Source organism: Pseudoliparis swirei, chromosome 19, assembly GCF_029220125.1.
Source record: "Pseudoliparis swirei isolate HS2019 ecotype Mariana Trench chromosome 19, NWPU_hadal_v1, whole genome shotgun sequence".
In the NCBI taxonomy this organism is placed as follows: domain Eukaryota; kingdom Metazoa; phylum Chordata; class Actinopteri; order Perciformes; family Liparidae; genus Pseudoliparis; species Pseudoliparis swirei.
This window is the reverse complement of record NC_079406.1, coordinates 21,153,319-21,167,624: the sequence shown is the minus strand read 5'-3', so window position 1 is coordinate 21,167,624 and position 14,306 is coordinate 21,153,319. Positions and strand designations below refer to the sequence as shown.

Sequence of the window (14,306 nt, the reverse complement as noted above, 5' to 3'; positions counted from 1 at the left end):
TTAGCTTAGCTAATTATAAAGACTGGAAACGGGGGGTAAACAAATAGCAACAGCAATAGCTCCAAAAGTAATAACTTGATAACAAACACCTTTTAAAGTTCACTAAATAACATCTCCATGCTACTTTGTTTAATTCGCTCAAAAACTGAGTAAAAACAATATGTTCTCACTTCTCACAGATATGAAAGTGGTATAAATGTTCTCATCTAACTCTCAATGCACGAAGCACATTTCTCAAATTGTTGAACTATTTTTGACTGCTTGTGTACCTGTCTAAGACTGAGTTGCAATGTTCCTCAATATAAAAATGTAGGACCTAGAACCAAACACCTGGTTGAACGTTTCAAGTGTGTTTCACGTGTAACTTCACCTCACCGTGATGTCACAGTGTACTGACACGCCCTGAGCACACCTCTACATCACTGCAGCAAGCTGAGAACATGATGATAAGACTTTCACCCATGTGTTCGCCTTATTATTTGTTTTAGGTTTTAAATCTATGAAATCTAAACCTCTCGTCAAGTCATTTTGCAAAAGAAAAAATAGCACAAACATTAGCTGATATATAAAAGGGAAGGAGACAGATCAGATCCGTCAAAATATCACCAGCTGTCCATCTTATCAAACGTTGTTGGACGAGTGCCTGGTGAGCAACCAATGACTTGTGTTAAAAAAATAAAACACTTCAACAACATGATATCAACTAGTTATTGCCGTGACGGTGCCAGTCAGATGCAGTGAAATTGAGCAGCAGGAGGTAATGAGAGCCTATTTCACAATCAAGAACGGTCTTAGAGATTCGGTGATGACGAAGCTCAGCTGAGTTATACACCAGGAATCAGTTTAAATGAGTCCCCTTGTTGAGAGAAATCAGGCCTAAACTGGCAGAAGCAGGCGGGTCGCAGAACATGAATATATTCATCAATAAATTGTGCGAGTGGGGAAGTGTGATACAATTAGAAAGTGATAATGGCAACACAACAGAAAGAGAGAGGAGTAGTATAGGATATATATATGCGCGCACGCGTATATACATACACGCACGCACAGCTTCACATGCACTCATGCACACGCATAATTATGTCAATATTATGATAATTAAAAAAGTAAAAATTAATTAAAAGGTTGGATGTGTCTCGCAAAACACACGCACTAACTTTGATGGCGGTGTCATATCGCATGCGCGGCACTGGGAGCGATAATGGGTGTGTGTGTGTGTGCAGGTGCTGTTTGGTGCTGTGCTGCAGTTACACACAAATGCTAGAAATATATGTGAAATATCTAGATAATAGTAGTTAAGTGATAAAAACCTTGTATACCCGTATCATTTTACACAATTTTTTGAGGGAAATATAAACCTTAGGAGGGAGGGGGAGGAGTTATAAAATGCTTTATAATAAAAGTGTTAAAAGTGGTAAAAGTATGCTGTTTGAATTTTTTGTTGTTTTTTGTTTTATAAGTCTATCCTTTTCCTATATTTTATTTATTATATAAATAAGACTGTATTATCGATATATGACGATATATGATTATTTAGGAAGAAATTAGTAGCAATTATGCCTAATGTGTGTTAATGTGTGTGAGTGTGTGTGGGTGGTGTGTGGTGTGTGTGTTTGGGGCTCTCATGCACTGCAGTTTGTTTGGGGGGGGTGCTGTGGGATGCCTTTATTTTTTTACAGCTGATCTAATAAATAATAATATGCCTGCTCTAAGTTATAAATAAAACCTTGTATACCGTTTCTATTGGCTCTAAAGGAGCAAAGGAAAACTTCAGCTTTATATTGAGATCCTAGTTTAATGCAGTCTAAAAAGTGGAGAAGAATCAATACGTGAAGCACAAAGTCTGCGCTGCTTCGTTCTGCGTCGGGAGAAAACACCGAAAGCTCCCACGCTGATGCAGAAACAGCTGTGGCTTTACTCAGCTGCTGGGATTAGTGATGCTGTTGAATCAGGCGACTCACAGTGTGACCAACACAAAGCTACCATCTGTATCTGTTCATGTCTGTTCAATATATATCTATACTGTAACTCGGATTATAACTGCAGGGATCGAGTGGTCTCGTCAACTCCCTTTTCAGAATTTCATTATTTTATACTGCCACATACATATATCCAAAAGTTTAGCTGCCAACTAAATGTAATTATATTTCAACCACGTCACTGAATTAATTAAATCGTGAATTAGTATGTGCATTTCAATTTCACCATCGAAAATTATAATTGGAAAACTATAATTACCGCCTTACCATTGTTGCAAGAACACGATGGGCTTTTAGTCTACAACACATTGGTTAGTAACAGGCGTATGAGTGTGAAGCAGTGAAGCTTTAAATTGATAGTAATTGATGGCTCTCACCTGCACCTCAGGCCTGTTTGCATGCCAGGAGGCTAAAATGGCACAGCAGGACTCTGGCATAGAGCAGGCCCATATGTCAGCCCTGCAGGGAAATTTAATCTGTGTCACCATGTCTAGGATACTGTGTGTGTGTGTGTGTGTGTGTGTGTGTGTGTGTGTGTGTGTGTGTGTGTGTGTTACCTTGGTGTCCAAACGCTGCAGGTAGGAACAGATGTACTCGATGCTGGCTCCAAACGGGTGGACGTGGAGGAAGGTTGCAATGATCCCTGAGGTGGAACAAAAAGGTCCAGCAGACATGTTAATTAAACTGCCACAATGCAAAGACATACCTCGTCATAAGACTGCCGCCTTCCAGTTTCAGAACGCTCTAGAAATCAGTGTGTATTATTCTCCTTCCTCTTGCCTGACTGAAGACAAGCACTGATGCATTCAGTGGCTTCTTCACATGTTAAGAGGCTCTTGTATATTGTGGCTCCAGATTAGAGGGAGTGTTCGATGATGGCTTTGATGCCGTTGTTTCTCGTCTGCTTTACTGAAACCAGCTGAGATTCGGGTGGTGGGTATCAGATGATTTGACCAAAATGTGTTAGTCTGCATGAACTCTACGAAATAAAATGCAACACTAGTTCAGTCTGTCTATACAACAAGAGGAACTTCCTCTGAGGATTGTTCCTGATTTATTACAACGTGTTTCTTATTTTGGAAGTTACGTAACTCTTGACATGTGGGAACAAACCATGACGGTTTTGGTTCAAGTTTGATGCTTCTATGTTAACGGAAATAATGTTGCGATAGAACTGAATTATACTTTCACGGTGCATAACATGTTTTCTTTCTAATTAAAAAAACAAAAACTCGAAATGCCTTTGCAGCTAAATAATACAAACTCAAATGCTATATCATCTTTTATACTTTTTCTTATTTTTCTTAACACTAGCTGTGTTCATCTAAATTCACACAGTGGAGGGAGTGAACAGGCAAAGAGATGCAACGCTTTGTTTCCTGATGAAATGTTTCCTTCAAGGAGCCGAGTGTTCCCTTTGTCCCTGCGGCGCTCACTTTAACTCCTCAAACAAGACATCAAGAAGAGGGATTCGGACATTGCCAGCATTTTTAACATTACCCACGTCTGCCACTGCACGCAGTGGCCGTGAACAGGGAACACGCATCATTGACTGCCTAACTACCTGCTATGAGACAGCAAATGAAGATATGTATTGTATTGCACTGGAGGAAACGCAGAACTGGACCCAAATGGACAGATAGAGAGGTCCAAAGGTAAAAATCTATGACACAATTTTAAGTTCGTTTTTACTCTCTCACAAGATGCAGCACATTTTATCTTTCATGCTTTGAGTCAACGGATGTCCTTGACAATTAATGTGTGAACATGCAGTGTGCCGGAAAACAAGCAGCAAAATAGGACAAGGCTTTGTTTACTTCTATAAATAATGTAGTTTATAACACACTGGGGGGGATAGATGTCGGCCATATTTACCATTAACATAAAGTCATATTGTGTTATGTAATCCGATGATTAAAGTGGGCTGAATCTCATCTTCTCTCTTCATATCTTCCTCGTCTCTCGCTCCAATAGCTTTGTAATTATGCATAGTTACTACGTCAGAGCGTCCGGAGCAAATCAGAGAACTCCAGCTGCTGTAGAAGTGGCATCAATGGTGCATGTTGAGGTTATGTTATACAAAGGATGGACAATAAGAAGAGGTGAACAACGTCTTACAACATAATGCAATCCAATTTGACAGCTGTGTATGTCCTGTACTACCTTTGTGAGACTTATTTTGTTCCATTGCTGTTGAGGCCATAATTGTTTGCATTGTGGGGTGGACTTTTTTATATTGGAAGGTATCGCTGTTACCGGGTAGAAATCCTGTTATTGTTTTAGTGGCACGATGATCTCATGAAAACTGTGCTTAGCTCAATTATATGTACTGTTTACCATCTCCTCAATCAGTGTGTACTGCACAATGCCTTCAAAATGGACTATCACATTTGCCATTACTAGCAGACTGCTGACACTGATGTAAACGTAACAAATACGTCTGAAGCACATGACTGTATCTCTCTCTAGGCCCGAGATACTACTCAATGAAAATAGTTTCTTACAAATGTAAATCAACATTACCACTTTTGCTCAATTTTATATTTTCCGGTTTCATGTTTTCAACTGTTCATTAGATACGTGAGCTTTTTTCTCTTATCTGTATAATAACGCCAGTAGACATCATTCATAATAATTTCATCCAATTTTTATTTATTTAATCAGCATCCAAACATTTGCTAATCAATGTACAGCTGGGGATGATGGAAATCATACCTCTCTTGCAGGTATAAAAAAAGAAAAATAATATTAAACAAAGAGGATTGACCTGATGATGGATGTATGAAAAAATCATGGAATCAAGAAAGTCATTAGGATTAACTCTCTGGCTACCATGGACATCTGTTCCAAACTTCATGGCAATCCATCTCATAGTTAAGATGTTTTAACTTACACCAAAGTGGCGGGCTGACTGTCTTTTCCAAAGAGCCACGCCAAGGCTAAAAGTGTCAAAACTGCTGATTGCACTGTGAATAAATAACTATTATTAAACAACTAAAATGTGGTTGGCAACGGCACCAACATGGACCTGCCGTAGTCTCAAGCGGAGCAAATTAAAGATGGAAATTGTGTGTCAGGATGTTTATAACTTTACTTTGATTGTGATGTAAGTCTCAGCTTGATTCTCTTGACTTACATCCCAACCGTGATATTCACGTGTCAATCAACAGGTACACTTTTGTCTGGGCATGCAGCTTTTATGTAATTCATGTTTTAAGTAATGTCCGATTAAATATTTTACAATATTGTGGATGTGTGTTAAAAAACAAAACAATTTCCACCTTGAAAAAAAAAAATATATTTTGTAAATGCAGTGATGCCGTGGAGGCAGCATACCGACTAGCAGCGCATCCCTCTCAGTGTGAATAGGATTGGGTCGATTCTTCTCTGGAAGAGCTTCTTTGTCCTCACTGCAGGACACCACTGATGATGCTGTTACATCCTGCAGAAATACAGAGATCACAAAACAATGTTGAAAGACCCACATCGTACCTGCATTACAGAAGCATCTCAACAGGGCTCTGGGAAGTTAACAGTCTCACATTTGAGGGTGTTTTAGTTAGCATTGCAAAGAGTTTTGCACGACAAGCAACTGCCATAAAATGGGAAATAAGGACAAGAGAACAATTTTCGCCCCTAGTTGAAATATTTCAACTTTGAGGCGGTAATCTTGCAACTAGGGCCAATCAGCTCTTGAGTTGCTCCGCACGTCATCGCTGTCCCGCCGCTGTTGAATCAGAACAAGACGGACAATAATGTTATGAACACAATAACATATATTATATATAATAATGTTATAAACACAAAAACATATATTATATATAATAATGTTATAGACACAATAACAAGCGTTAGATGTTCCGCTCTCGTAGCGCTGGAAGCGGAAGTCTTTCAGACGTAACAGTAACTTCATCTGTGAAAGTGACCGAGCTGAGTGAGCCTACGGGTGATGTCATGAACCCAAACACGATGGCGTTAGTGTGTGGGACGTCCACAACAAGTATAAAGCAGAACTCGTGGTTAGTTATTCCGTGGTGGATAAAGGAAATGATAACGGTCTTTACGGAGACGAGACACAGAGATAAGCCCCGCCCCTCGCGGATCGTCTCGACGCTTATGGCGAGAACACGGCGAATGGTCGGGCGAGTCAACGCACGCGTTTTGGGCGACGCGAAAAATCGCTTCGCTTTTGGTGCGAACGCACCTTTAGAAGGGCTTCGTTTTTTGAGTGCTGTAACTTGAACAATATCACTGTTATTGATTGGATCAGTAAAGTAAAAGTTATACAAAAGTAATAAAAAGTACAAAAGTAATGAAAAAGTAAAAAATTATAAAAAGTACAAAAGTAATAAAAAATAATAAAAAGTACAAAAGTAATAAAAAATAATAAAAAGTACAAAAGTAATAAGTACAAATTTAATACAAAGTAACAAAGTAATGAAAAGTACAGAAGTAATCAAAAGTACAAAGGTAATCAAAAGTACAAAAGTAATCAAAAATTACAAAAGTAATGGAAACGTACAAAAGTAATGAAAACGTACAAAAGTAATACATTTATAAAAAGTGAAAAAGTAATTAAAAAGTAATAAAGAAGTAATACAAAGTTAAAAAGTTATAAAAAAGTAATGAAAAAGTTAAAAGGTAATACAAATTAATAAAGCAATAAAAAGTAAAAATACTTTCAACGCAAATGCCATAAAATGGAATATAAGGACAAGAGAACAATATAAAGGAGTGAAAGAATGAAGCCAGCAGCTAAAGTTCAGATGAAGGTAAAAGCAAAACACGACAGAGGAAGTGCTAACGATGTTAATGATCAAGCGGTTGTTTACCAAAACCAAGCGGTTTTACTAAAAAAATAACAGGATTTGTACCTGATAACGGCGATACCTTCCATTTTTCTATAAAAAGTCTATCCAACGCAAACAATTATTTTCTTATTATTTCTTAAAAAGTGAAATTTGTAAATTGAGAATCCTGGAGAAGGAAAGTGGCTTCCTCTCCCGAGTCTAATCGGGATGCAGTGGCCTTGTCGTCGAGTTCTGGTTTAATGTGAGAGTGTGTGCAGGTATGTACTTTGAGTGTGCACATTTACTCGATATCTGCACTGTGTGCTGGTCGTTCATTTTCTAACCCAGTTGTGTCTGGGTGATTTAGTCAGTGACGAGTCCAGGCCCTGTGAAGGTTGGCTTGTAATCATATTTCATGTCAGTGGAGGGCAGGTGAAATAAGTACAAGGAAAAGGGGAAGACAAAAATATAGTGTGGAGTAGTGAGCCCTCAGGTTTTTTCCACCTCACTTACACTGACTTGATTAGCACTCTGTTCGCTCGCTCTGTCATCTTGCTTTAACGTCGTCGGCTAGAGTCAATTAGAACAATGAGAGGAAACGTCAATGAGAAACAAATCACCCACTAATGCACGAAGACACACTAAAAACTGTCTCTCCATCCCTCTCTGACTCCCTCAGGCACACACACACACACACACACACACACACACACACACACACACACACACACACACACACACACACACACACACACACACACACACACACACACACACACACACACAGTTCAAGTCAGAGCAAAGTCAGAGCCTGAGTTAGATAAAGAAAAGTCAAATTGTGTATATATATAATATACACTCAATTGGTCCTATTCTTTGCGGGCTGTGAATAAGTCGATTTAATTATAGTTGCATCAACACGGAATACATGCACTTAAAAAATACCGTCTAACTGGATTTGAAAGGAAACGTGTCGTTTAATATGATTAAGATGACACGCTGTTAAAAATGGATGCAGCTTCTCTTGGCTGAAGGCGCGATACCATGACAACAGTGCTTACAGGTGTGTGATGAATCAGAATCAGAATCAGAAACAGTTTTATTGCCAGGAATGTTTTCACAAACAAACGAGGAATTTTTTTTGGTGGAAGGTGCAACATTTGGACATGACAAACAAACAACAATCAACACGACAGAAAGACAACAAATAATGTGAAGTGTTTGGGTGTGTGCTTCAAGTGGTGTGTTTTAGTTAAAGTGCATGTTAAAGTGACGTGTGTGGAGGAGGGAAGAAGAAGGAGGAGGAGGAGGAGGAGGAGGAGGAAGAGGAAGGAGCGGGAAGAAGGAGGAGAGAGGAAGGTGGAAGAAGAGGTGGTAGTCCTGGGGGTGACAGTCAGTCAGTCCCGGGGTCCATTGATGAGCCCGACCGCCGTCGGGAAAAAGCTTTTGGTGTGGCGGGTGGTCTTGGTCATGATGGACCGCAGCCTCCTCCCCGAGGGGAGGGACTCGAACAGGGAGTGTCCAGGGTGGGAGACAATCTTTTCGGCCCGCTTCAGTGACCTGGAAGTGAACAGGACCTGGAGGGAAGGCAGATTGCAGCCGATAACCCTCTCGGCCGAGCGGATGATGCTCTGCAGCCTGCGCTTGTCTTTGGCTGTGGCTGCAGGGTGCCAGACGGTGATGGAGGAGCAGATGATGGACTCAACGATGGCCGTGTAGAATTGTACCATCATTCTCCCTGGCAGGTTGAATTTCCTCAGCTGCCTCAGGAAGAACATCCTCTGCTGGGCCTTCTTGGTGATGGAGCGGATGTTCAGCTCCCACTTGAGGTCCTGGGAGATGATGGAGCCCAGAATGCGGAAGGACTCCACAGCGTCGACGGGGAATCACACAGGATGAGAGGGCGGGTGGGGCTGCATTCCTCCTGAAATCCACAACCATCTCCACTGTCTTTAGGCGTTGAGCTCCAGGTTGTTCTGGCTGCACCAGGTCACCAGGTGGTCAGTCTCCCACCTGTAGGCGGTCGCCCCACCAGAGATGAGTCCAATGAGAGTGGGCTCATCCGCAAACCTCAGGAGTTTGGCGATCTGGTGACTGGAGGTGGAGCTGTAGGTGTACACGTAGAACAGCAGAGGGGAGAGAACACAGCCTTGGGGGGAACCCGTGCTGGTGGTCTGGGAGCCTGAGACGTGTTTCCCCAGCCTCACGTGCTGCTTCCTGTCGGTCAGGAAGTCTGTGATCCACCTGCAGGTGGAGTCGGGCACGTGCAGCTGGGAGAGCTTGTCCTGCAGCAGGGACGGGATGATGGTATTGAAAGCAGAGCTGAAGTCCACAAACAGGATCCTGGCGTAGGTTCCTCGGGAGTCCAGATGCTGGAGGATGTAGTGAAGGGCCATGTTGACTGCATCGTCTGCAGACCTGTTGGCTCTGTAGGCGAACTGCAGGGGGTCCAGGAGTGGGTCGGTGATGGTCTTGAGGTGTGACAGAGTACATCTTGAGAATAGGAGTGAAGGAATAGATTTGGTAACTGCATTGTGAAGCAGATACACGGGGTGAGGAACTAATACAATGCTGACAGCTACAATGCAGCATGAATAAATATGTAATCTCCCATCAACGTAAACACTGCAACAGAACCGTCACATCGTGTGAGATAATAATCACCTTTTAAGTTGGTGAACTTGTTAGCAAAGAGTTGCTTATTTATGTATACATCCAGCAGGGACAGAGAAACATTATTCATTTAAAGTTGTGTATACAGTATATATACTTTCTTCTTTTAGCTCTGCTTTTGGTCTCTCCCAACTCATGAGGGAAATATCTGTATTCCTTAGCTGCTAAATGCTCTACTTTGTTCAACAGCTCGTCACTGACTGTGTCCCTCTGCTGTTTGGTATTCAGAAGGTAGCATACAGTGGGGTTTATAGAGGTGTTTCTCTTAAAATAGTTGGCTGATGCAACCCAAAAAAAACCTTCTATCAGAGCAGTGAGAATACAGTTGTGGGCCAAAGAGCAAAAACAATGAGTTAAAACCTTTTACAAAGCTCCATAAAACATGGATGGAGAGCTGCAGGTGCAGCCGTATCCAAGTGACCCCTTCAACATTGTCACATTGTTTTCACATTCTCATTTCATACAATGTCCTAATGAAAATATAAATTATAGCCTCTTAATGTTTGTTTACACCGCAGACGTACCTTTGACAATTGTGTATTGAAATTTCACATCTTGGCCCATCCAGTTTATCATTCAGGCTCTAATGAGGACCTTCACTGCCTGTTGGTATGAATGATGCTGAAGTGTAAACCTCTTCAAGGACTTCATCCTCGTAAGGGCGCATGTAACGTGTGTGTTAAGGGCTGAGACAGAGCAGGAGGAGTCTAACACTTTTACCTTTTCACTAAATTATCTATAGCTTAAGCAAAGATGGTTGCCTGCTACATGCAACTTTTATAACCTGCCTTCCTTGCTTCTGATTACCTGGTGAACTGCCTTTGTGTTAATTTTTTATTGTTTTTGCAGCTACAGGCAGGGCTAACAAAGGTCAGCCAAACATGAGCACAACTTGTAATGAATGTGAACTTTTGCTGCGAGCCACACGTCAGGGCAGGATATGATCAAATTAACATGAAGCATAGTGATGCACTCAAACACTCTTTGCGGCAATGTGAAAGCAGCTTAAGTCCAGAAGGAGGTTTTCTCTCCTGAGACACAAGGAGCTTGTCCATAATTGCCATGTGATTGGACAGAAATAGTCAAACATCACATGCTGTCATCCTCACTGAGGTCCAGATGATAACGTATCTGTGCTACTATACAGCTCTGCTTATATACAGAGGTAATAGATAGATAGATATATATACTTTATTAATCCCCAGAGGACAGCGAGAGATGCATGTGGAAGGAATGAAAATAAATCCTCAACAGCAGAACAGCTAGAGAAGCTAAAGCCAATTGTGGCAGCGGGGGGTGTTTAGGCTCGGCTGCAGAGTGGGTGGAGCGGGGGGGTGGTTCAGGGAACGGTGACTGATTGTCATCAGCTGGTCTGATTACCAATCAGTCCAGCTGATGACGATCTGTGTTTGTGTATCTGAGTCTGTCTCCATAAAGGAGCTGGACAGACGGAAGATCGGGAGCGTGGAGAGCAGAGAGTCTGCGGTCGGAATAAACTTTATTACCGAATATCCCTCTGGCTGCTTATTCCTTATTGGTACTTGGGGGGGGCTACACATTTGTGTACGGCTACACACTTGTCACACCAATATATATTGTTCCTGCAGGGCGAAAAACACAATTTCCTGTACAACTGTAGTCTGATACTCATCAGGAGTCAGATTTGCACAATAAGTGAGATACAAAGACCTAAGTTTACAGAATCAAGAATTTCAGAAGAATTTCTTGGAAATAACTATCGCAAAATCAATGCAAAAAGAGTGTCCTTTGATTGTCTTGACAACCATTCATCTAAACAATTTCACACTAAGTGGATGGACCCAAGGAAGTGCAGTGTCCAGTGCGACCTCTTGAGACCTACGGGACTATTCATCAGTCGAGAAACTTCTCCTCTCCCGGAGCCGCATGAATAGATCAGTCTCAGCGAGAAGAGGGCACGAAGAAGGAGAAAAGCTAATTCACGTAGTTTAAATCTCTGCAGTTGAGCGACCTTCCATCAGCTCACAGAAAACAAACTTCAGCAGCTCTGTGAATCAAGAAGATGACACAAGCAGACAGCAAACCACCAGAGTCATCAGACCCCACTTGACAGTACCATTTTAGTATTATAATTATCCAATTACATAGCTGGCTGAACTCCAGGCTCCATCTCATATCCGCTCTCTTCCCCGTTACCACGCTGAGCCAGAACAGGCCAGCGAGCGGTTGTACTGTATTTTGCATTACAGCCATAAATACAGTTATGGGCCCAGAGGCTCGCAAGGTTTCTGTGGTGAGGGACCATTGTGTAGAATGAGATCATGTGGGGTGGGGGCTACAAGCCCGCTCGTAACCATTGCCAGCCCATAGATTCGAACATGAACGCCTCTCTTGAACGCCTCTTTCCTCTGTCTATATAAACTGTATCAACATGCTAGATCATTGGACTTTCTCAATTCGGATCCTGAAAGTCTCCAGTCGTTCTATAGGCGTCTGTTTTGACTTATATCTTGTAGAATACACTTTGTATTCTTATCAAGTGCTGAGTCGCTCGAAACTTCTTCTCCATCATCATCTCGTCACTGTTTGCTGATCAACAAAGAAGAGACAACAAACTTGATGTCCGGACAGGGACATGAAATATACAACACGGTAAGAGAGCACAGATGCAAAAGGGAGACAACACTCTCTTACTTCACATTCAAGTTTCTAATCTCAGTTACCTTCTGGCACAGCTTTTCGAAAGACCCATCTCTTATTTTATGACATAACGTCATCATTCCGCATTACAAGCATGGATCGAAGGACATGACAGGGATGGCATGACTGTAACTGGGGTAATTCTGCCAAACTATGCAAACATGTTTAGCTTCAGAACTACCTACTGTAAAATAATTTGGGTGTGAACGTTCATTGACGGATTTGATGTGCCCTCAAATGCCTCCTCCCACACAGGCAACGCTTACTGTACTTCACATTAAACGCATTCAACTGGCAAAACACAAAGAAGAATGTATAGTGAAGCCGCGGTTGGCGATGACCACGATCGTTCATTAATAAAAATGTGGCAACTGTCATGATAGAAAAAGAACGATTACTGATTGACAGATTTCTTGAAGGTAACAGACAAACCAGATTTGGATTGAAGTCTCATTATCCGTTCTTTTATTTTAGAAGCCAGAAGCCTGCTGGTTACATCATAGGGACCTGCTCTTTTAGGTACTTCAGATGATCTGCCTTTTTTACTTCGTAATGTCACGGTTAATACCAAATATCTACTTGTTGATTATCATTACTCTGCTGAGCTGGGTGGATTCATGGACAGATCGTGAGACGCCACATTAAATGCATCAAAATCTTGACTGACATGAAGCCAGTGTTCAATAATGTTCACAATATGCAACATTTGTCATGCACTGAAATGTATTCTGAAGTAATTTCTTTCTAACAAGAGGACCACAAATGAGGCCCGTTTATTTGAAAAGATTCATTATTACCATTTACACATGAACACAAATGTTTCCCTTGACTTAGCATGTGCTTGTGTTCTTCTGACCTGTACTGCGGTTGTCGTCTGCAGGTTCTGCAGTCCTGACGTGAGGTCATGGATTTGGTTCTTCAGCTGCTGTTTATCTTCTTTGTTCTTCTCAAGCTGGGTCTCTCGCTCCTTCAACTCATCCCTCATTCTCAGAAGTTGCTAAACAAGAAGAAGAAGAAGGAGAAGGAGGAGAACAAGAAGGAAGAAGGAAAAACAAAAAAGAAGAACGAAGAAAAAATATGCAAGACGACAAAGAAGGGTGAAGAAAGAAGAAGGACAAAGAAAAGAGGAACGTAGGAAGAAGAAGGAAAAGGACAAAGAAAGAAGGATGAAGGAAGAAGAAGGAGGCCATTAATGATTATTTTAGCCGTGTTTCACCAGCTGATCTTTGACAGAAGGAGAATAAATTAATCTGATGCAGGGTCCCAATCTTAATTCCGAAGCATCAAAATATTAAAAAAAGAGAGTCCCTCATCAGCCTCCTCCCTCCTTTTAATGTGAAGCTGAATTATTCATCAGATACACTGGTGCTGTGCAGCGTGTGTCAAGTGAGGTGAACGCTGAGCGCTGGTCTGAAGTCAGCCAGAGATTCAGACGGACCTGCTGAGCCCTATCTGAGACCTCGTTCATACCAAGCATGACAAAATGTTGTCTCGAAATGTTCTCCAGATAATAAATGATCCAATTAGATAGTCATCATTTTCACATTACACATTATGACGGTTTGTGTTCTGTCTGCATCTTTTTTTTTGCAGTAAAGAAAAGTAGACAAGTGGCTGGCAGACGAATAGCACAAATCTAGTACTCATACCTGGCACTATGATGTTGCATTAGTTTTGCTTTATACGTATTAAAAAAGAAGTCCAACAAAGTCTCAAGTCCATGTTTGCCAGGCAGGCTTCTTTTGGAAAACCTTTGATATTAGAGTTGCAGCTTCAAAAGTATGAGCTAAGTTCAAACAATTTGATTTGACTAACTTATTCAGACTCTATTAATGTGCATATTAACAGGATGACAACATGAAATGTAACAGATGTAATCAGTTTTGAAGCTCAGCTTTTATTATCAGGTGAACAAACATATTACACTTTGCACGTTATTGTCACAGCACATATTGTTATTGGACTATAATTGAACCAATCTTGTTGTTTGTTCAGTCTGAATCTCAGGTCGGTGTGAATGTGAACGGTGCAGTTTATGAACAGAAAACAAAGGCATGTGATGTTGTCAACCCTGCCCAGCTCCTCATCCAATTGACCCTTCGCTAAGCCCCGGCAGAGCTACGTTACCATGGAGACAATGCTGACAGAGATGACCATATTCTGATATATATATAATCCAATAGGA

General features: G+C 41.4%; 1 protein-coding gene across 1 annotated transcript in view; it reads right to left on the bottom strand.

The window, feature by feature from the left end:
- LOC130210246 (ecto-NOX disulfide-thiol exchanger 2-like) overlaps positions 1-14,306 on the bottom strand; it is a 220,488-nt gene that overhangs the window by 1,259 nt on the left and 204,923 nt on the right. The window contains exons 11-14 of the mRNA XM_056440285.1: positions 13,018-13,118; positions 10,163-10,169; positions 5,316-5,421; positions 2,537-2,622 (exon numbers count right to left, since the gene is read on the bottom strand). Coding sequence (XP_056296260.1) covers positions 2,537-2,622; positions 5,316-5,421; positions 10,163-10,169; positions 13,018-13,118 — 300 coding nt within the window. The remainder of the gene's footprint in view (positions 1-2,536; positions 2,623-5,315; positions 5,422-10,162; positions 10,170-13,017; positions 13,119-14,306) is intronic.